This window comes from Neovison vison, chromosome 13, assembly GCF_020171115.1.
Source record: "Neovison vison isolate M4711 chromosome 13, ASM_NN_V1, whole genome shotgun sequence".
In the NCBI taxonomy this organism is placed as follows: domain Eukaryota; kingdom Metazoa; phylum Chordata; class Mammalia; order Carnivora; family Mustelidae; genus Neogale; species Neogale vison.
In genome coordinates this window covers 151,888,416-151,908,805 of record NC_058103.1, presented here as the reverse complement: position 1 = coordinate 151,908,805, position 20,390 = coordinate 151,888,416, and the positions used below count along the sequence as shown (strand labels likewise).

The 20,390-nt window shown below is 68.2% G+C and overlaps 2 protein-coding genes across 8 annotated transcripts in view; one reads left to right on the top strand and one right to left on the bottom strand.

Moving 5' to 3' along the window:
* TBC1D2B (TBC1 domain family member 2B) overlaps positions 1-4,280 on the top strand; it is a 58,609-nt gene extending 54,329 nt beyond the window's left edge. For all 7 annotated transcript variants that reach the window (XM_044230155.1, XM_044230151.1, XM_044230153.1 and 4 more), the window contains one exon: positions 2,654-4,280. In XM_044230155.1, the coding sequence (XP_044086090.1) occupies positions 2,654-2,849 (196 nt within the window). In that variant the 3' untranslated portion in view covers positions 2,850-4,280. The remainder of the gene's footprint in view (positions 1-2,653) is intronic.
* Positions 4,281-6,861: 2,581 nt separating this feature from the next.
* Positions 6,862-20,390, bottom strand: part of ADAMTS7 (ADAM metallopeptidase with thrombospondin type 1 motif 7) — a 39,410-nt gene continuing 25,881 nt past the window's right edge. Inside the window, exons 10-24 of the mRNA XM_044232434.1 lie at positions 19,855-19,947; positions 19,513-19,658; positions 18,227-18,396; positions 17,911-18,044; positions 16,908-17,028; positions 15,688-15,932; positions 15,368-15,509; positions 13,670-13,796; positions 13,192-13,405; positions 11,522-12,862; positions 10,519-10,671; positions 10,073-10,246; positions 9,841-9,987; positions 9,172-9,334; positions 6,862-7,222 (exon numbers count right to left, since the gene is read on the bottom strand). Of these exons, the coding sequence (XP_044088369.1) occupies positions 7,065-7,222; positions 9,172-9,334; positions 9,841-9,987; positions 10,073-10,246; positions 10,519-10,671; positions 11,522-12,862; positions 13,192-13,405; positions 13,670-13,796; positions 15,368-15,509; positions 15,688-15,932; positions 16,908-17,028; positions 17,911-18,044; positions 18,227-18,396; positions 19,513-19,658; positions 19,855-19,947 (3,528 nt within the window). The 3' untranslated portion in view covers positions 6,862-7,064. The remainder of the gene's footprint in view (positions 7,223-9,171; positions 9,335-9,840; positions 9,988-10,072; positions 10,247-10,518; positions 10,672-11,521; positions 12,863-13,191; positions 13,406-13,669; positions 13,797-15,367; positions 15,510-15,687; positions 15,933-16,907; positions 17,029-17,910; positions 18,045-18,226; positions 18,397-19,512; positions 19,659-19,854; positions 19,948-20,390) is intronic.

The following is a 20,390-nucleotide window of genomic DNA, read 5'->3' as shown; positions in this document are numbered from 1 at the left end:
TTGAAATGTTTCTGGTTCTTGCTAAAGGTCTGTGTCAGATTCTGAGAGTTTTATTCCCTGTTAACAAAATGCTGGTCACGATTCCCCACATGGCCTCCTCTGTCCACGGACGTGTCACAACAGGCTTCAGACCCCCCCCCCCAGAGCCCCCGGGAAGCTGGTAGGCACCCCCTCCTTGGCCAGCCCATGAGACACAGCGGGACAGCTTCCAGGCCCCAGAGCCCCGGGCCCCAGTGTGGGGAAGGGACCCTGGGAGCAGATGGGGGCTGGTGGAAGCCGCCCCTGACTCCAGAAGCCGTTGCCGTTGGTAGGGCCTCCCGCTCGGGAAGCAGGTTCTGAGGGTATCTTCGGGCGTGCCGACTTGCGTGCAGCAGTGACCTCAGCTTTGCCGTGTGCGGCCGGAGGGTGACGGCCACTGACACCAAGTCCAGGGTGAACCTCCGGGAGATTCAGGGAGGTCAGGGTTGAGAATGACCTGGGTGCAGGCGGTGAGGCCGCCAGCTCCCCCCGGCCTCGGTGGCAGTGCCTCCTTGTCAGTGGAAGCCGCTGGCTTCGGGAAGTCAGGGCCCACGGGACTCAGATTCGCAGACGCAGTGGCAGCCAGACCCCAGACCCACAGTTCCGCAAACCCGAGCGGTTCCCTGGGGAACAAGGGACAGGCTTCCGGGCTGTCGGGCTAATGGGGTTAGACCAGTCTCACATCGGGGCTTCTGGGGGATTCAGCCTCGACTGACCACGGGACACCTGCGGTCTCCTGGCCGGGCCTGCAGGGCAGCGTCCTGCTGTGTCCGCGGGGCTGACAGCCGCAGCAGCACAGGCCGACCAAAGACTTTGGTGCTTTCTGGGTTTGCCTTCTGTGGCAAAGCGGGGGTTGGATGCCCCGTCTCAGGGGGAGGCTGGGCGCCCGGTCTCAGAGGTGTGGAGCGTCAGGAGGGTCTGATCGCTTGGGCCCCGGGTCCCCGGTCTTGGCTGGCACGTCTGTCGCCAGAGACGCCTCTTACAGCCCTGCTCCCCTCAGGCCGGCTCCGTCGTCCCGCACGCCTGTATTCGCGAACACTGCGGGAACTTGGCCTTCGGGGCTCTCTGACCTGGCACCTCCTGCGGGAGCTGTTTGGCGCCAGGCTCTCTGAGCTGTGGGCGTCGGAGAGCCCGCCGGCTGCCGTCACGCCTCAGCTCCGAGGCTGGGGCTGGAGCGCGGGCAGCTCTGCCGGGGGGACTGGCTTTTGTCTTCGCCTGCGCGCGGCCGCGGCCGCCCCATTTCCTGCTGGAGCCCTAGCCGGGGGCTCCGTTCTGTTTCTGTTAACCCTCAGGCCGGCGGCCAGGGGCACATTAGCGGGATTGCTGCCTGACCTGTGGGTGCCGTGAAGCCCGTCGACAGCCCGCCTGTGTGCGGACCGTGTCCGAGCCCTGGTCGGCGCTGGCGCAGTCCGAGTATCCCCGGGCCGTCCCAGGAAAGCCCAAACCAGCCTCCTGCTGGCCCCGCTCAGGCACGCCGGCCCTCAGCCACCCAGCCCGTGCCGGACACGGTCCCATGCCGCCGGTGGCTGCACTCATAACCCCACGCCCCGGGAGGTGGCATTACAGGCCCCCAGCAGACAGGGAGTCAGAAGCCAGAAAGGGAAGGACCCTTACCCGCCCTGTGACACAGCCAGCATGGACCTCCACCCAGGCGGGGGCTCAGGGCCAGCCCCGTAACCTCTGTGCATGAAGGGCTGGCCTCTAGGTGACACAGATGCCCCAGGGCCCGTCCCGTGTCTTGTCCTGCTGGCCTCTGTCTCTGTCCCATGCTCTGCCCTGCTGACCTCTCTCCCCATCCCGTGCTCTGCCCTGCTGACCTCTGTTCCCGACCCGTGTCCTGCCCTGCTGACCTCTCTCCCCATCCCGTGTCCCGCCCTGCTGACCTCTCTCCGCATCCCGTGTCCTGCCCTGCTGACCTCTGTTCCCAACCTGTGTCCTGACCTGCTGACTTCTGTCCCCATCCCGTGTCCAGCCCTGCTGACCTCTGTTCCCGACCCGTGTCCTGCCCTGCTGACCTCTCTCCCCATCCCGTGTCTGCCCTGCTGACCTCTGTTCCCGACCCGTGTCCCGCCCTGCTGACCTCTCTCCCCATCCCGTGTCCCGCCCTGCTGACCTCTCTCCGCATCCCGTGTCCTGCCCTGCTGACCTCTGTTCCCGACCCGTGTCCCGCCCTGCTGACCTCTCTCCCCATCCCGTGTCCCGCCCTGCTGACCTCTCTCCGCATCCCGTGTCCTGCCCTGCTGACCTCTCTCCCCATCCCGTGTCCCGCCCTGCTGACCTCTGTCCCCATCCCGTGTCCCGCCCTGCTGACCTCTGTCCCCATCCCGTGTCCTGCCCTGCTGACCTCTGTCCCCATCCCGTGTCCTGCCCTGCTGACCTCTGTCCCCATCCCGTGTCCTGCCCTGACGACCTCTCTCCGCATCCCGTGTCGTGCCCTGCTGACCTCTGTCCCCATCCCGTGTCCTGCCCTGCTGACCTCTGTCCCCATCCCGTGTCCTGCCCTGCTGACCTCTGTCCCCATCCCGTGTCCTGCCCTGACGACCTCTCTCCGCATCCCGTGTCGTGCCCTGCTGACCTCTGTTCCCGACCCGTGTCCCGCCCTGCTGACCTCTGTCCCCGTGCTGTGTCCTTCCAGGAAGCTGATCAGCATCTCCTTCGGGGATCTGAACCCGTTCCCCCTGCGCCAGATCCGGAACCGGCGCTCCTACCACTTGGAGAAGGTGCGGCTCGAGCTCACGGAGCTGGAGGCCATCCGCGAGGACTTCCTGCGAGAGCGGGACGCCAGCCCCGACAAGGGCGAGCTGGTCAGTGACGAGGAGGAGGACACCTGAGCGCTCCCCACCCCAGGACGCTGCTCTTGCCTTCACAACCAAAGTGTGCCAGAGGGTCCCGGCGGGGGTCTCTGCTCGTCGGGAAGTGGAAGGCGGTGCCCGTGGCCTCCAGAAGTCTGCTGGGCGGACGTCTGCGGCCACGCTGCCCTTTCTTACTCGCGGGCGGGTCTGTTCTGCGTCCAGCCTTCCCGTGTGGGGCGGGCACTGCCCGGTGTGCCCTGGGGGAGCCGCTGGCCGCTTTCCAGAGCCCGTTGACAGCACCGTCTGTGCTTGGTGCACGGCTCGCACCCCGGGAACCTGCCGTGGGCCGTCTCCCGGGTGGCCCCCTTGCACGGGCCCGCTGCGCTGCGCGTCTCCCCCCACCCCACCCCAGCCCAGGTCGAAGCCCAGCTGCTTCGGGGGCCGTGAGGTGAGCGGCGCAAGCACATCCACGTTCAGAAGCGGCCTGTGGAAGCCGGCCGCTTTCCGTGCTGGGCGAGCTGCCCGCGGTGCCCCGCGGCCCTCCGGACGCCCCACGCTCCCCTGGCCCCATCAGCCGCGGCGGGTGGCTGGGCCGTCCCACCCCGCATTCTGCGCAGCTCGGCTCCGGGCGACTCTGGGGGAGACCTCCCGTCTGCGGAGTGACCCGCGGAGTCACCGTGTGCGGAGACCGTCCGCTCTGCACAGCAGGCCCACTGCTGGGGCGTGCCCTGCCGGAGGGGACACAGGAAGCTTCTGGGGATGCCCTACAGGGCAGCGTGTGGCGGGGGGTGACACTGCCCGCCGGTGCTGGGGGTCTCCACCCTCTGGGCCAGGGCCATCGCTTGGGGCACAGCTTGGGGGAGCGGTCCCCTGCCGTGCTGCCCAGAGGCACGCGCGTCCTTGCAGGCAGCCTCGCCCCTCCCTGGGGCCTGTGTGGTCCTGGCTTCGGGGTCCCCACTGCCTCCAGCAGGTCGGGCTGCCCTCGCCATCCTGCAGACTGGGGGCGCCGTCTTTCTGAGGCTCCGCAGAGAGGCCTTACCCAGGAAGGCGGTTCTTGCTTTATCGGTCGGCGGACCGTCCCTGATCCTGCTGCACCGGCGCTCCGGGGCAGGGGCTGGGGGTAGCTGCTGGAGCTTGACTCGGGCCGTGGCCTCACTGCCATCTGCAGACTGTGCCCGCCGCAGCCCCGGGCAGCTGACCAGCGGGGCACAGCAGCGAGGAGGCCCCGCAGGGTTGGCCTCTGGTTTCCAAGCTGACTTCCCCGAAAGGCCGTATCCTGGGGGAAGATGCTGCCTTTCGGACTTGCTTGTGTCTGTTCTGCCCCAGAAGGGCCCCTCTTCGAAGCACCGGAGGTGGGCACAGGTGCCTGTGTGCGGCTGGAGCTGTGGTTTCGGGCGCGGCCGGCAGGGCAGGGCTAGAGTCGCCGGGGCGTGGCCGTGAGAGCTGTCGTGGGGGCAGGTGGGGGACGCTTTGCCGGGGCCACCCCGTCCCTGGGCGTCCGGCGGGGTGGGGGGCGCTCGGCCTGGCCCGGACGGGGGGCGGGGTGGAGAGTGGCAGGTCGTGTGCCCGCGTCTCCACTGCCCACAGCGCAGGGCAGCGGCTGGCGTGCACGGGGACTGCTTGGGTATTTCACAGGCCGAACATCTGTTGATACTTTTGTATATTTTTCACTACAGTTTATATTTTTATAACTATTTTTATCAAGGTTTTTCTAGATTACGTACACCTATTTTATGTAACGTGTTCTCCTTTGTGAATAGCTCCGTGTGCACGTGCGCGCGTGTGTGTGTGTGAGAGAGAGAGAGAGAGGAACAGAGCCGCCGGGGTTGCGCCCCCCGTGGCCGGCACGACCCCTCGCTGCTGTGTGGCGGCTCCTCCAGGGAGCGCGTCCCTACGCGCCCCGCCCTCCCACAGCCCCCAGGGCGCCCAGGGCTGGACCGAGTCGGCTTTCCTGCCCGTCATGTCCACATAGGAGGTATTCCGGGCCGATCGCCAGCGCAGGCACAGACCCCTCCCTGGCTTTGTGCGGGGCCGTCTTCCCGCACGTGCCCGGGGCAGCTGGGCCCGCCTGGGGCAGCCCCGACCGGGGGGACGGGGGAGGCCGGCGGCTGCTTCTGGGGCTGCGTGGGGGGCAGGGGCAGGTGACCTCCCTCGGTGTCCCTGCGGCTTCTTTGAGCTGAACTTTGGAGCAGTCGTACTAAAAACCCAAATAAACTACTAATTTGTGTGACGTTCTGGCTTGAGATGCAGATGCAGTCCCTCGTGATGGGGCTCGGAGGGGCCAGGACTTGGCTGGGCGGAGGCGACTCTGACCTGCAGCTGGGGTTTCTAGGTCCACACTCTTGGTCTGCCCCGGGGTGCGTGGGTCGGGGGTCTTGGTCGGCCATGCTGCCCTGGGAGCCGCGGTCAAGCCGCAGGGGAACTGGGGGCACCGAGGGGAGCGCTTCGGGGTCCCGGGCTTCCGTCAGGAGCCGGAGCAGCCCCAGGCCCTGCCACAGCTGCGTCGTGCCCGCCTGAGTCACAGGCTGTTTGCCTCCTGTCTGGGCTGACCGCTCCGGCCCAGCTGCTTCGGGGGACGCCATCCCCCGCCGCCCCCACCGTCGGGAACACATGCAAGCATGATTAAGACCAAATGTGTTTCCACAGTGTGGGGGAGGGGCGCCGGGGGGATTTCCAGAGCGAGCGGATAAGGATGGGCTGAGCTGTCTCCTCCGGGGACAGACTCAGCTAGGCCAGGGGCACCTGAGGCCACAGCACTGGGACAGGGACCCCCATGCTCGGCGTGGGGCAGGAGCCCAGAGGCAGGGCCCGACCTCGGAAGGGTTGCCGCCATGCACCGCACCGGCCCCGGGAGGCCGTTACAGGTTATGGGTCCCCAGGGCCTCCTGGGGCTGCGGAGCTGTCGCAAACACAGGAAGGAAGTCTGGTACCCCTTCCTCCCCAACTGCGCAGTGATGCTGGGGCTCTCACGGGCCTGGGAGACTTGCTTTCCGGAGTGACTTCAGCCCACCTGTCCCTGCATGCAGCCACCCTGGGGCCTGCAGGGACAGCAGCTAGCGGGAGGGAGCTTCCAGGAGGGCCTGGCCAGACCCACACCGAGCTGGGAGCTTCTTGGGCCCCGTGGGGCGTGTTCCTGGAAGGGCTCTTGTGTGTGAGCGGAGAGTGGGAAGCCGGAGACTGGCTCTGCCCTCCGTCCCTTCCTCGGAGGGACCGGCTGGCACTTGCCGCTGGCTTTACCGGCTGCTGGGTCTCTTGCTCTCGGTCCCTGGGGAGTGATTTTCCACGGCGCCCTCCTACCCCAGCCAGCCATAAAGGGCCACGTGGCCCTCACCCCACCACACACAGCTCAGAAACCACCATGCACGTCACAGGATGTGTCCCCTGCAGGCATCTGGGGGCCTGGACCTCCCTGAACTTCGCTGTCCCCCATTTGGAGAAGGGGCATTCCAGGCCCCAGGAGCAGGACTGGGGAGCAGGCTCCAAACGACACGGCCACTTCAGAGGAGCGGCTGGGTCTGGCAGGGCAGGACTGAAGCCCAAAAGCCCCTTGTAGCACCTCCGCCCCCTGCTGCCGCACTCAGGGGCCCGGCTCCGTGGGTGGAGGTCTGGAGGGGGGACAGAACCAGCTACAACCTGCCCAGCCATCTCTGAACACGAGGCCCATGGCAGAAAGGGACAAATGGCCGCCCATCTGCTCCTGCCGGCAGCCCTGTCACCCCTGGGAGGTCACTAGGCTCCACAGAGCTGCCGCCCCCTCCCTTTGGTGCAGGTGAGTTAACGTGAGGGTCCAGAGCCCTCAAGGCCGTCCCCGGGGGCGGTCCCTACTGCCCGAGGTGGGCCGTGAACCGGTCGCCGTGAGCAGTGTCTCTGAGGCCCTGGGGTGGGGACGCAGGGGAAGGGCTGGGGCCTGAGCTGGGGGCACAGAACGAGCGTGGCCAGGACCACTGCTCCCCACAACCCATGGAGCCACCATACACCTCGGGGTCATGTGAGGAGGACGGAGAGCAGGAGACGGGCCCTGAAATCTCCCGATGCGAGAGGAAACCACGTGGCAGGTCAGAACTGGGTGCTCGTTTATGTATAATAACAATAAAGGTTATGCAAACTTAAAAAAATACTTTTTCTTGGGGGAGGGGTCCCCAGCCCGCCTCCAGCAGGCCGGGTTAGCACCTTCGGGTGCAGCCCCCGCTGGGGCGTGAGGTCCGTACGTCTTGGTGAGGGGTCAGTGGATCCGTGCGGCCCGGACGGGGCTGGTCAGCGGCGGGCAACGCGCTGATGGCCGCGGGAGGGGGCTCCGTGGCCCGGAGTGGGGCAGGAGCGGCAGCACTGGGTGCGGATGGCGGGCAGCTGGCATCGGCCCAGCAGGCGCAGGGTCTCGCAGAAGCCGAAGGACAGACGGTCCCGCTCGCAGCCTGCGGGGACGGGGCAGGAGGCAGGGCGGGGAGGCCCCTCAAGATGGAGCCTGGACGCCGCGGTGGGCCGCCCGCCACTCCCAGGGTCTCTGGGCTCCAACTGTCGCTGGCCTTGTCCTGCCTGTCCCCGCAGGTCTCTGGGGAACTGGCCCGGCTACACCCCGCTTTCCAGAGGAAAGGCCCTGGGACCCCCACCTCGACCACCTTGACCAATTCCAGCCTGCCGCCCCTCTCCATCCCTCCTGACCCCCTGCAGCCCCCCAGGTCGGCCTCAGCCTCAGCCTCAGCTTCTGGGCGAGGCCCAGGGAGAGCGGGTGGGCCCGGGCTCTCCCCGCACAACCCGGGCCTCCGGAGCAGGGACGGAGGAAGGCTGCAGTTGGCTGCCCTCCCGCCCCGCGCGTATCGGAGCTATTTGGGGAAGCACTTCGCTTCCAGCCTCCTGGCCTTGCTCCCGCTGCCGCGGACGGCCCCCAGCTGCCCAGCTCACGCCCGCGGACGTCCCGGGGGAGGAGAGAAGGAAAGGCCGTGCACAGCCGCGGGCCCGGCAGAGGGCAGGAGGTAGCAGCTGTTGGCTGCAGATCTGCGTCCTGATATCACGGTGTGACCTCACGCAAGCTTAACCTCGGGGGGCAGGGGGAGAGTTCCCTCCTCTGCCAGCGACCCTCCTCCCCACAATGGGTCACGCTAGGTCAGCGCTCACCATGGTGACCACACACCCTGGGGTTTCCAAGCTTTCTTAATGTCTTGCCACACATCTCCCAAACCATCCAAACATCCTGGGGCTCCAGGATCCTGGCGTCCCAGTGCCCTCCCCACACCAGCCTCCGCCCTGAATGCCTCATGGGGGACACCTGGCGGTTCAGCCACCTAACCAGCCCCCCAGCCCCCTGCCTGCAGTCCACCGGACCCCTGGCCTCAGTTCCCAGCAGACAGCCCAGCCCCCCAAGCTCCCGTGGCCCGGAGCCCAGTGTGAAGGGCGGCAAGGAGCCGTGGGCGGCCCCGATGTGGAGGCAGGTGCTATAGCCGCTGCTGGCAAGTCCCACAGGGGCCGGCGTCGGGGCAGGGCAAGCGGCACCGCTGCAGGTCTAGGCCCTGGGATGGGAGGAGCCCTGGGCAGCGTGGCAAGGCCGCCTCTCCTCTGGGCCTGGACCAGGGCCACCAGGAGCCCGTGGCATCAAGACGGCAGGTGAGGGCAAGTCCCTGAGGCTCTGACGGCCACCCTGACGGCCGCAGACTGTCCTCAGGGCGGGGGGCAGCGGCTGAGAGGCAGAGAAGCTGCCAGGGTCCCCGCACTGACAGAGGGGCCCTGAGCCCTCTTCCTGACCTCATGGCGGCTGCCCACACGGACAGTCTTCCCCGGCACCACCTTCCCCGAGCAGCTCCTGGGCCCTTCCCCAGCACCTGATTTCTGCTCTCCCCACCTTGCCCAGGCCGGGGGCTGCCCAGGAAGTGGAGCCCAAGGCCACAGAGCTGGGAGGGGGCCTGGGTGTGAGTCCAGGGCAAGTCCAGCGCTGGGGAGGCTGGGCTGCCAGGTCCCTGGCCACCTCTGGCTTGGGCCCTTCTTCCAGGAGGCTGTAGCTGGCCAGGGAGGAGCCAGCCGCCGGCGGCCAGCCAGACCCTGGCAGGGAGACCATCTTCTGCGGCCGCAGTGCATGCTCTGGGCACCCCTCCCCGGCCAGAATGGGGCCGGCGGCTCACCCACGCCCGGCCTCACTCAGTGGGCCATGGACACCAGGGGGAAAGGGAGCGTGCTGGAGGTCACACGGCGGCTTGGGGGCCGTGTCTGCTGCCTCCCCCCTTCCTTCCCTAGAGAGAGGTGCTCGCGGGGCGCCCACGAGGCTGGGGCCCCTTAGCTCTGGCCCGCAGCCTCACAGTCCTCTGTGGGCCACTGAGGATCCCGTCTCCTGGTCCTCCCCACCCCGACCCCGCGCACGGCGCCGCTGACTCACGGGGTGCCTCAGTGAGCTCGCAGTCCTGGGCGCCGCAGGGCCGGGAGCTCTCGGGCCAGGCCTCGTGGCCGCACCGCTCGCTGTCTTCCTCGGGCAGCCCCGTCTGGGTATTGACGCACCGGACCAGACGCCGCTGCACTCCGTCGCCACAGGCCGCCGAGCACTGCGCGGGGGGGGGGGGGGGGGCGGTGAGGGTCCCCCTGGGCCAGGCTGGGACCTGGGGGGGCAGGGCACCCCTGGGGCACTGCCAGTACCTTCCCTGTGCGAGTCCCTGCACCCGCCGCCTCCCACCCCGTCGCCCCGCCCCCTCAGAGCCCTGCAGGGCCGGGGAGGGGCCCAGGAGCCCCCGGAGGGTGGGGGGGGGCAAACCCTGATACAGGGCGGCAGGGCCGGCCACAGCCATGGGCAGCCAAGAGGAGGGGGTGGCAAGTGCCTCCACCAGGGCCCTCCATCCCGTCAGGCTTCCAAGCACTGAGCCCTGCGGGCCTCACCCCTGCACCCCATCCTAGCACCTGCCCGTTTCCTTTCGTCGGCACAGTGGGGCCCTGGCCTGGCTGCCACCACCGTGTGGGGTGACCAGAGAGCCTGGTGCACAGCACGGGGCGATTCCTTCCTGAGAGAGGGAGGCCTGGGCTGCGGGACCCTAACCTCGCCCGCGGGCTGCCTCACCTGGCCCCAGGGGCCCACCACCCACTGCGTGCAGGGGTGCGTGTTGCAGGCCCGCGTGCTGTTGGGTCTCAGCGTCTCCTCACAGAGGCCCGGCTCTGGGCAGGTCACCAGACGCTGCTGCTCGCCGCCGCCACAGGCCTCCGAGCACTGGAAGGGACAGGCAGGGAGAGGGCTGGGGTGCGGCCAGAGTCTGAGGCCCCCCCCGCCCCGCCCCGGGCTCTCCCGGCCTCACCTCCCTCCAGGACGAGGTGTACCAGCTGAGGCAGGGCTGCAGCCCACAGGCACGGCGCACCGGCGGCATGGCCGGCCCCGGCTGGCAGTGGAAGGGCCGCAGCGGCCGCAGGTCCCGCATGTCCACACACTGCACGTCCCGCACGGAGGACCCCCCGCCACAGCTGCGGGAGCACTGCAGGCCGGGGTGTGGGGTGAGCGGACCCCGTGCCCCAACCCCGAGAGAGCTGGCCAGGAGCCAGGGCAGCCGCCCAGGGCACGGGTGGACGGGGACGAACAAGGGCGCGGCGGGGTCAATGCAACCCCGAGGGAGAGGGCAGCCGGCAGTAACGGGCTCACAGCCGGTCCCAGCAACCCGGGGAAAGGGGAGGAGGCAGCCGGACGAGCCCCAGGACGGAGGCACAGAGCCCCCCTGCCGCAGCCTGCACAGGCCCGGGGCCCACACACCTTACTCCAGTTCCCCGTGCGCCAGGCGGCACAGGGCCTCAGGTGGCAGCGGCGGGCGGGCTGGGGCCGGCCAGCGGGAGGGCAGTCGTCCTCACGGCCGGAGCTACAGCGCACGGACCTCCAGACGGCACCCAGGCCACAGGTGGTGGAGCACTAGGGACCGGGGCCGGGGCCCAGGCGTGAGGGAGGGCACCACCCCGTGCCCCCCCCCCCAGCCGGGGCCCCCCATCGGGGGGCAGGGGAGCCAGTGCCTCGCCTTCCCCATCTGCAGAATGAGCTCTTCCGCCCGCCTCCAAGGAGACGCAACTGTCCCCACTCACGGGGACACAGGAGGGGGCCTTGCGGTCACGACCAGGTTCACTGCTCCCCAAAATCCCCTAGGAAGGGAGTCTGGATCCCTCATGGAGTCCCTGCCTGTCCCTCCCCACCCCAAAATGAGGCGTCTGGACACAACTTCCATAGGGATGATGTGCGGGCGCCCTTCAGCCTCTGTCCGTCAAGGTCAGACCTCGTGGCCCCTGACCGAGCAGGGTGGGGCCCCAAGGGGGCTCCCAGTGACGAGAGCCTGAGCGGCCCCTGGAGAAGCTGGGCTGAGCTCCACTGCTCCCGGGGAGGCCACTGGGCCTGGGGGACCCCAGAAGGGCTTCCATACCAGCACAGCTGTGCCGGGCAGCACCGGGCGCAAGCAAGCTAGAGTCTGAGGGTCGGGGTCCCGGCTGCCGCGCTCCGCGTGCGACTCCGCCTTCCCTGCACTGTGGCCCCGTCTGCTCCGGCACAGACCTCGGGAGACCCCGAGACTGGCAGATGGGCCCCTCGCCCCCCCTTACTGCTCACATGGGAACCTGAGGCTGACAGGACCGACTGCCCCCGGGGGCACACGGAGGGCAACAGGATGATGTGGGGCCACGGGCAACCGTCCCGGCATCCCCACACGTCTGGGAGGCAGGGCCCGTTTCCCGACGAGTGCACGGTCAGCAGGGCCTACTCGACCCCAGCGCCTTACCTCGCTCCAGTTTCCCACCTCCCAGCTGGCATTCCCAGCTGGTGGCCCGTCCTCGGCCAGGCTGGGGTCCAGGGGCTCGGCCTCGGGGACTCTGCTGCTGTTGGCTGAACTGTCCTGAGCCGGTGCAGGCAGCAGCACGGGGCTCGGGGGCGCCTCAGAGCCAGGTCCTGGGGCCAGCTCCCAAAATGGGTGCTCGAGGCCAGGGGTGGGCATCGGAAGGAAGGTTCCTGGCACAGCCGCGGTCTGCAGGTCCCACGGGGCTGAAGGGGTGGGAGTGCCCGGTTCCAGGGGGCCGGCCCTGCCCCAGGTGGCTGGCAGAGTGGCTGGGGCAGGAGGGGAAGGAGCTCCCCCGATGGGGGGCCCCAGCTCGGTGTCCACAGGGCCTTGGCCACCACCCAGAACTGGTTCCCAGGCCACGGTCCCCACCGTCCCCGGATCTCCTGTGTCAGGACTGGGGGAAGCACGGCTGGTGCTGAAGGAGGGCAAAGGGGGAGACGTGGGGCGGGGCCCTTGGGGCAGGCTGGTTGTTCGGGCGTCTAAGTCTTCCTCCTCGTCCTCAGAGAGCTTGTTGGCCCCCTGCCAGCGTGGGGGGCTCGGCTGGCTCTGCCCGTCTTCCCCTCCAGGGAGCCTGTTTTGGCCCCCAGGAGCAGCAGGTGTCTCCATGCCACCGACTGAAGCGGGGATCCAGGGCCAGCTAGGGAACCCCAAGTCTGGGGCCCCGGTGGGGGTGTCCTCCTCGGGTAAGAAATTGACCAGGGGGTTCCCAGGGGCCTGCTCCGAGGGTGGGGCCAGAGCGCGGCCAGCCTGGCTGGGCCAAGGGGCAGGGGTCCCGTCTCCCAGTGGGCCCTCCTTTGCGGTCCCAGGAGGCTCGGAGACCGGCAGGGGGGTGCCTGTGGGGGACTCGGCAGGACTGTTCAGGGGTGGGGGTGTCCAGTCCCCTGCCCCTGCCGGGTCTGGGTCTGGCTCGTTGAAGGGCCCATAGGACAGGTCCTCGTGGAAGTTAATGAAGTTGTAGTCGTAGTAGAAATCGTCCACAAACACGGGCCCCGGCAGGCCCGGCTCCGGGTCCTCCTCGATGGCGTTGCCCATGCTAGCCGGCTCAAAGGGTGAGGGGAGCAGAGGGCGTGAGGCCAGGCGGTGGGGGAAGAAGTCGATCTCATTGAAGAACTCGTGGCTGGGGGAGCCGCTGCCCGAGCCTTCGGGGTCCGGGCCTCGAGGACAGGGCGGCAGGGAGCAGGGGGCCCCCGTAGCTGGCCGCTGGGCCTCATCGCAGGGGACGCCGGTGTTGTTGGTACAGAAGACACTTCGGTGCTGAGTGGCCTCCCCACACGTCGCCGAGCACTGCAGAGGAAACCAGGCTGAGGGGCACAGACCAAGGGGAAGCTGGGGCCCAGTGGGGTACCTGCCCCTGCTCGAGATCAGACGAGAGGTCTCTGCCTGCTCTCTCTGGCCCCGTCCAACTCGAGACCATGCCCGGTGGTGGCAGCGGGTTGCCGGGTCACCCTTGTCCCCGGGACTATGGGGACACGGGCCAGCCGGGGAATGCCCCCACCTCCCTCCCTCCCGCCGTGGGGCCTCGAGGTCAGGGCCCCCTGAAGACGGCCTCCACCTGCCCATAGCCCAAGCCCGATGGCGGAGCTGGGGCCGGGCCCTCCCGTGCTGATGCTCACCTGAGACCAGTCCCCCACGGCCCAGGTGGCCGGACAGGGCACGTGGCGGTTGCAAGGGGTCTCGGCAGGAGGCCGGGGGAGGTGGGCGCAGGCGGGCGGCTCCAGGGCGCTCTGCTCGTCCAGCCCCACACTCTGGATGCAGAGCACAGCGCGGCGGGAGAGGCCCCCGGGGCCGCAGGAGCTGGAGCATTGCTGCCACTCCCCAGCCCACCACCTGCCGGGCACCCAGGCTGTCAGCGTCGGGGTCCCCATGGCTCAGGGCGCAGCCCCCCGTGTTCCTCCCCCCTCTCACCCCTGGGGGAGCCGGGCAAGTCCCAAGCCCAATCTGAGCCCCCGAACACACAACAGCTGGGATGTCCTGGGCAGGCCGGGCGGGGCGGGGGCAATCAGCCCCCAGGGCTTGGGAAGAGAGGCCTTGCCCTGTTCCCTCTGCTCCGCTGGGGTCCCCAGGAGAGGGGGCAGTGGGGGCCCGGCTCACCGGGCTGGGCAGGGTTCCTCATTGCACTTCTGCTGCCTGTCGTCGGGCCGGCTCAGGGGGTCACAGTGTCTTTCGTCCACGGGCCCCGCCTGTCGCTCGGTGCAGTGCACGCTTTGCCTCTGCACACCTGGGGGCCGCGGGGGCTCAGCCTCAGCTTAGCACCGAGGGTGCCCCCCACCTGAACTGCCCTGCACCCCAACACAAGCTCACACCCACTCTGCTAGTCACTCCCAGAGCAAGTCCTCCTGGCCTTCACCTCTGGCCCTGGAGGGGGAGCAGAGTGTGCAGGCTCTGGGGACGGTGGCCAGGCCCCTGGCTTCTGAGCTGGGAGGCCTTGGGCAGCTCCCTGGGCCTCTCTGAACCTCAGCGTCTTTGTCTGTAACAGTAATACCTGCCTCGAAGCCACCAGCGAGGGAGGACATCATGGGGTCCTGCAAACCCAACCCTGGCCTGAGCGCCTCCCTCCCAGCAGGGTCCGTGCTCAGAACAGGGGAAGCCTCGAGGAAACTCATCAGACCTCTCCTCCCCCAGCAGACACACATTCCTCTCCAGCCCCACAGTCCCTGCCACCTTTGTCAATGCTCCTGTCCCGCCACCACCTGCCTCTGGGTCTTTGCACGGCCGTGCCGCTCACCTTCCCACGCACCCCCACACCGTCTCCAGCAGCAGGACCCCCTCCAGCAGGCTCTGCCTTCATTCCTGCTTCCCTCACAGCCCAGCAGAGTGGATCTTCTCAGCCTGAGCCTCCCACCTCCTACCCTCTCCCTCCCTAACATAATCCTGCTTGAAGGTAATCGTGGGCCCCTGTTGTAGTCCCCGTGCACCAAGGGAGGTCTGGGGCACAGTCCTGCCAGGGAGAAGAGGGCACAAGTCCTCCATGAGGGTTAACCCCAGGCCCCTCCTTCCTGCCTGGAGCACAAGAGGCCAGGAGAGAGCCATCTCTCAGGTGTGAGGGGGACTCACCGACAGGAGGAAGCTCCTGGGTCCTTAAGGGCACCCAGGCCATCCTGCCGGCTTGGACCACGCCCAGGGGCCTGAGCCGCTGCAGCCAGCCAGGACCGGGGACCGCACCCCCAGCTCCGCACGCACCCCCGACCACCGCTGCCACTCCATGAGCAAGGCCCCGGCGTCTAGTTTGTCCAGTGGATTTGTTTTCATGGTTGTAAGTTTAGGGATGCTTATGTGGCACAAGAGCCTTCCAACGGCTTTTGAAGATTTGCGGCAGGGTTCGGGGGGCAGTGTTCATCCTATCATCATCAAACGAGCGCTTTTGGGAACGCTCCGTTGTCTGTCCTGGATTCCCGACGCCTAGCTCCCCGGACACGGAGGGGCAGTGGGGGTGCCTGGGGGCGGCAGCCCGTCTGCCGCAGGAGCTGGGGGAGGCCCGGGCCCACACTCACGGGGGCCTTGGGTCGGGTCTCTGGCACGGGGCAGGGGCACAGGCGGGAGGCCCGTCGGGGTTGCCGAGAGAGCAAAGTGTGAGCTGGCCGCGGCCTCTCTGGGGGCCGCATCAGCACGGGGCCGGCCTTGCCCCATCCCGGCAGGCCCGTAAGACGCGGCTCTCAGCAGCCCCACTCCCGACGCGGGGCTGCGGGGGTCCGGGGGCCGGCGCTCCAGTCCGTGGGCGCTTGCCAGTCAGCACTGAGCTGGAGGCGGAAGCCGGCCCCTGCCCGGAGACCCCGGCCGACCCGTCCTCACCTGTGCCGCAGGTGACCGTGCACTGGGTCCAGGGCCCGTAGCTCCAGGAGAACTCGGGCGGCTCGACCGGGCCAGGGCCGTCCGCCTCCCTGTGGATGGTGTACTCGTACCGCACCCCGGGGTTGCTCTCCTGGAACAGCAGCTGCGGGCGGCCGGCGAGGGCCATGAGCACCAAGCGTCCCCCTACCCACCCGCACAGCCATCCCCAAGGAGCCGACCACTCGGCCGCCGCAGGACAGGCGGGGAGAGGAGGGCGGGGGATGGGCTGGACCCCTCAGGCCCCGCCCCTGCTCCCCCATCGAGTCCCAGCCGGCAGGCACCTGGATCCAGACGGGCTGGTCGGTGGGGCCGGGGGACGTGAGGTTCTCCCAGTGGCCGGTGCGCAGGTACGTGAAGGTGGTGCCGGCCACCGGGTAGTCGCCGTTCCACTGGATGGCCCAGCCGCCGTTCAGGAAGTACCTCTCGGGGTCCTCGCTGCGCAGGGCCAGGAAGTTGGCGGCCTCCGCCACCTCCTCGATGAGGATGTCACGGGCACCGGCCGGGATCAGCCCCACGTCCACGTAGCCTGTGGGCCAGGCGCGGTGCCGAGGGTAAGGGGCGTGGTCGTCCCCTCTCTTCCCGGCCCCCCAGGCTCCTGATTCCACCAAGAGCTCATGATTCTGAGATCCACAAAAGGCAGAGGCATCTCTCTGTCCTAGGTCACCTAGCAAACCTCCGAAGGCCCCTGAAGTCCTGCCACTGGGACCCACGCGTCTTCATCCTGGACACTGGGCTGTGGTCCCTGCCACCAGCCTGGCCCTTCCCCTGGACACTGTCCTCGCTGCCAGCCTCACTGTCCTTTCACAGACTGCACATGCTTCCCCCTAGGACACGGGTACCGCCGTCACCCCCGTCTGACAGATAGGGAGACAGAGGCCCAAGGAACGAGGTAACGTGCCTTGGACTCTGGGCTGCGGCTGGGTGTCCTGGCCCACACTCAGGGCCCACAGCACCCCGACCCTCACGGTCCTGGACAGAGATGCGCCTCCGGCTCTTTCGTCCCAGTGCAACACCTCTCCCACCTCCCCTGAGCCTTTTGTGATTCAGCTAACCTGCCACCTCCACCAGGAAGTCCCTGAGGATGCCCCCGGTCAGGACCTCCTTCCACAGTGCTCTCAGCCTAAACTAAACGCTGCACCGCGGGCTCCTCGCCTCTGTGCCCTCCTCACCTAGCACACAGTAGGCACTCAAGCAATGTCTGTGAAACAGACCTGGGGGTGTGGGAGTGGTGCTGGGGGTCTCTGAAGCCTCCCCAGAAGGGAGGAGGCCTCTGAAAGGCCTGGGGCCACCCGTAATCACCCCAATCAGCCAACCCGGGGTCCCCAGGCAGGAGGACGCCCTCTGAAGACAGTTCTGCATCTGGGCCAAGGCGCCCCAACAACTGCCAGGACCAGCCTGGGCGGCTTCCCTGCTTCTCATCTCTGGGCTGGGTGGGAACCCCGGGGGCCAAGGAGGGGACACCGACCTAGGAGCTCCCCCCACCAGGGGCGCCAGCCCGTACCCAGGCCCTCAGACTCCTCGAAGGTCCCGCTCACGGTGTGACAGGTGGAGCCGTTGCCGTGACACACGCCACAGCGGTCCTCGACGGCCCCGGAGTCGATCTCGAAGTCACAGCCCACGTTCTGGAATACACGGGAGGGAGGCCCTCGCGCCGGCCGCCAGTCCCCAGCCCTGGGCCCCGGCTCCAGCTGCCGGGTCTGCCAGAGCGGGGAGGAGGGGCCTCCTCACTCGAGACCTGCCCACCGGTCGTGCCCTCTGGCTCAGGCGGGACCCTTTGCCTCCCTGAGGGTGCCTCCCCAGTGAGAAACGGGGAGGTCCGTCCCGGCTGTAAAGTCACACTGAGGGGCATGTAGCACAAGAGGGCACGTTTTGTGAACAGAGAGAGCAGGGGGGGCACAGGCGCCCCAGGGACGCCCACCCAGGGTGGACGCCAGTCTCCCAGAAGCAGGGATCAATGTCAAAGGCCCTGGGCGAGCACCTCCCTGCTGCTCCCCAACCCCAGGGGCTGCAAGGCAGGGACAGCAGGGAGAGAGGGACACAGGTGAGGAGGACAGGCCACTGCTGGTCCTGGAAAGAAGACGACGTGTCGCCAGCAAACACTGACGCACTCGGCCAGCCCGAGCCCCACAGGACCCTGCAGTGGCCTCAGTGAACCCCGTGATATGGAGGCAGGAGGGGGCTGCCTTTCTAGGACAGAGAGACCCGCTGCCTGGGGTCACGGATGCAGAAGGGCACAGGGCCATAGCTGGGGACCAGCTTCCCGGCGGGGGTTGCGCAGTACAGGCCGTGGACCGTGGGCAGGGAGGGGGTGAGAAGGTCCGTGGTGCAGAGGCTGGGGCCTTGGCGCCGGCAGGGGTGGGGTCTCTGCTGATGGGATGGCAGAGCTGGGAAGCCCATAGCACAGTCTGGGGAGGGGCGGGGCCGGCAGGAAACCCGGCTTAGGGGAGGTTGCGGGGAACCCACTGGGAGCTGGTGGGGGAAACGCTCTTCCGGCTCAGGCACACCTTGCAGATGCCGTTGATGCAGAGGTCGTGGCTGGGCCGGCCCGGGTAGCAGGGGGTGCCGTCGACCACAGCGTCCCGCAGCTTCTCAGCAAAGTACTCGTTGGACGGGCGGCAGTGCAGCTCACAGGGGTTCACTGGGGCCCCAAGCAGAGGTCACATGAGGGACAACCGAGGTGGGAGTCAGGGAGGCCCTGGGGTGGCTGGCTCTCAGCCAGGCTGATCGCGGGGGAGCGGGGCCCCGTGTTGGGGTGGGTGACCTCGGGCCCCCAGGACCCGGCCCCCGGGGCTGCTGTGGCCCGTGGGCAGCAGGACTCACCGTCATTGACCACGGGCACCCACTTGTGCAGCTGGCCCTTGTAGAGCATGCCGTCGAAGCGGCTGCACTGCACCTGGCGGAAGGAGGGCCGGCCGGGCGGGCAGGCCTGCAGGCTGCACAGGCGGAAGCGCTTCCGCTCGCCCACGCAGTACTTGCCCTTGTATTTGGGCCTGTGGGGAGAGCCAGGTGGGGCCGAGGGAGCACACAGTGAGCGCCGACGGTGTACGTGGGTCCGGGAGCAAGCCCTCGGGCTGACTCTGGGGATTCCGGGGACTCCAACACCCGCCGCCCCCGGCTCTGGCCCAGACCCTCTCCCTGCATGTGAGGACCTACAAGATGGCGGGGGGGGGGGGGACCCGGGGCTGCCAGAAGCTGCCTCCGCCCCCACCCTGTAGTGCGCCCCTGGGCATGTCTTCGGCCCTGTCTGGGCCATGTCTGCTCGCCTGTCAAATGGGGACAGTGCTGCCCATGCAGAGCACTGTCGGGAGCCTGGGACGAGCTGGGGAGGGGCCAGCACCCCATCTCTGGCCCAGGAGACCCAGGGTCCCAAGGATCCCCCGTGTCTGCAGACTCCTTCCTGGTGGCCCCCGCAAGCACAGCACCTGAACCCCACCCTCATCTGGGCCAGGGTGGCTGCCCCCAAGCCAGTCCAGGCCAGGATGCCGAGACCAGGCCGGCTCTGAGTCCCCGCACTGGGAAGGGCAGCCTCGCCGAGAGGGCTCGTCCGAAGGAGCCAGGGAGCGCCTCGGTTCGCACTACCACTGGCTCAGCCTCTCCTGATTCTTCAGATCACCCTTTATAGGTGGGGAAACTGAGGCCCAGAGAGATGAAGTCACTTGTCCCAGGGCACACAGCTGTCCCCTCTGGTCTCAGACCCACAGGCACTTGTGATGTGAGTCCTTACTATGCCGCTCCCACTGACCAGTTGGGGTTTTCATGCTCTGCTGGGGGCTGCCTGCTGCAGTCACCCCAGAGTACGGTTTCCCTGGAAACTGAGACCCAGGGGAGGGGTAGACAGGGGATTTGAACCCTGATCCCTCTAAGGTCCAGGGTCTAACCTCCCTCCAGCCAGTTCCTGAGCTGCTGGGCCTTGCCTCTCCCCTCTCTGCACTGTGGCCAGCACCGGGACTCTGCTGCCTCCAGGATGCCCTCTGAGTGACCCAAGGTGGCCCTGGATACTCTAGACGTGGCCTCTGAGGGGACACTCCGGAGCGCAGGAGGCTGGGGCTGATCTGCTCAGGGCGCCCCATCCTACCCGCCCCTGGTGTCCCCAGCCGCACACTCACACGGGTTGCGTGCACTGCCGCTCGGCACTCTGCACACCCACGCCGCAGCTCCGTGAGCAGACCGACCAGGCGCTCCAGCCGGACCAGCCGCCGTCCACAGCCTCGGGCCGGAAGCTGACGGGCACGCAGTCCCGGTTCAGACACCACTGAGACAGACGGGGGTGGAAGCAGCACCGGGGCCGCCCGTCATCCCCGCCCCGGCGGGATGGAGGAGTCAGGGGCCCCCTCCCAGTCTCCCAGCACCCAGGCCCTCCCCGGGAGTAAAACGGGATGGAGCCCCTGACGGGAGCCGGGCCTCTCCCCACGCACCCACCACGACGGCGGGGGCTGCAGCACCCCTACCTTGTTCTCCCCACACCGGGTACCATCCACGGCCGAGTCCAGCTTGGAGTGACAGGTGGTCCCCACAGAGCACCACAGAGTGTGGCACACATTCTGCAAGGAGGACAACACAGGCCATACTCTCACCCCTGCCTGGGGCCTCTGGGGGTGGCAAGGGGGTGGGGCTGCAGATGGGACTCCCAGTGGGCCCCTCCCATATTCCCCCAACCATGCGGTGCTGGGGTGCCCAGCCCTGGGGTTTGCAGCCCAGAGCATCTCCAGCCCCGCCCACTCATACCAGCTCCACCCTTACACCTCCCAGCCCCACCCACTTATAACAACTCCACCCACAGCCCTTCCAGCCCCGCCCACTCACAATTAACCCCACCCACTCACCCCAGAACTTCACCTCCCAGTCCTGCCCACTCACACCAACTCCACCCATGCCTCTCCCGGCCCCGCCCACTCAAAACTAGCCCCACCCACTCATGCCAGCTCCACCCACACCTCTTCCCGCCCCACCCACTCGCCAGAAAGACACCCCCCAACAAGCCTGG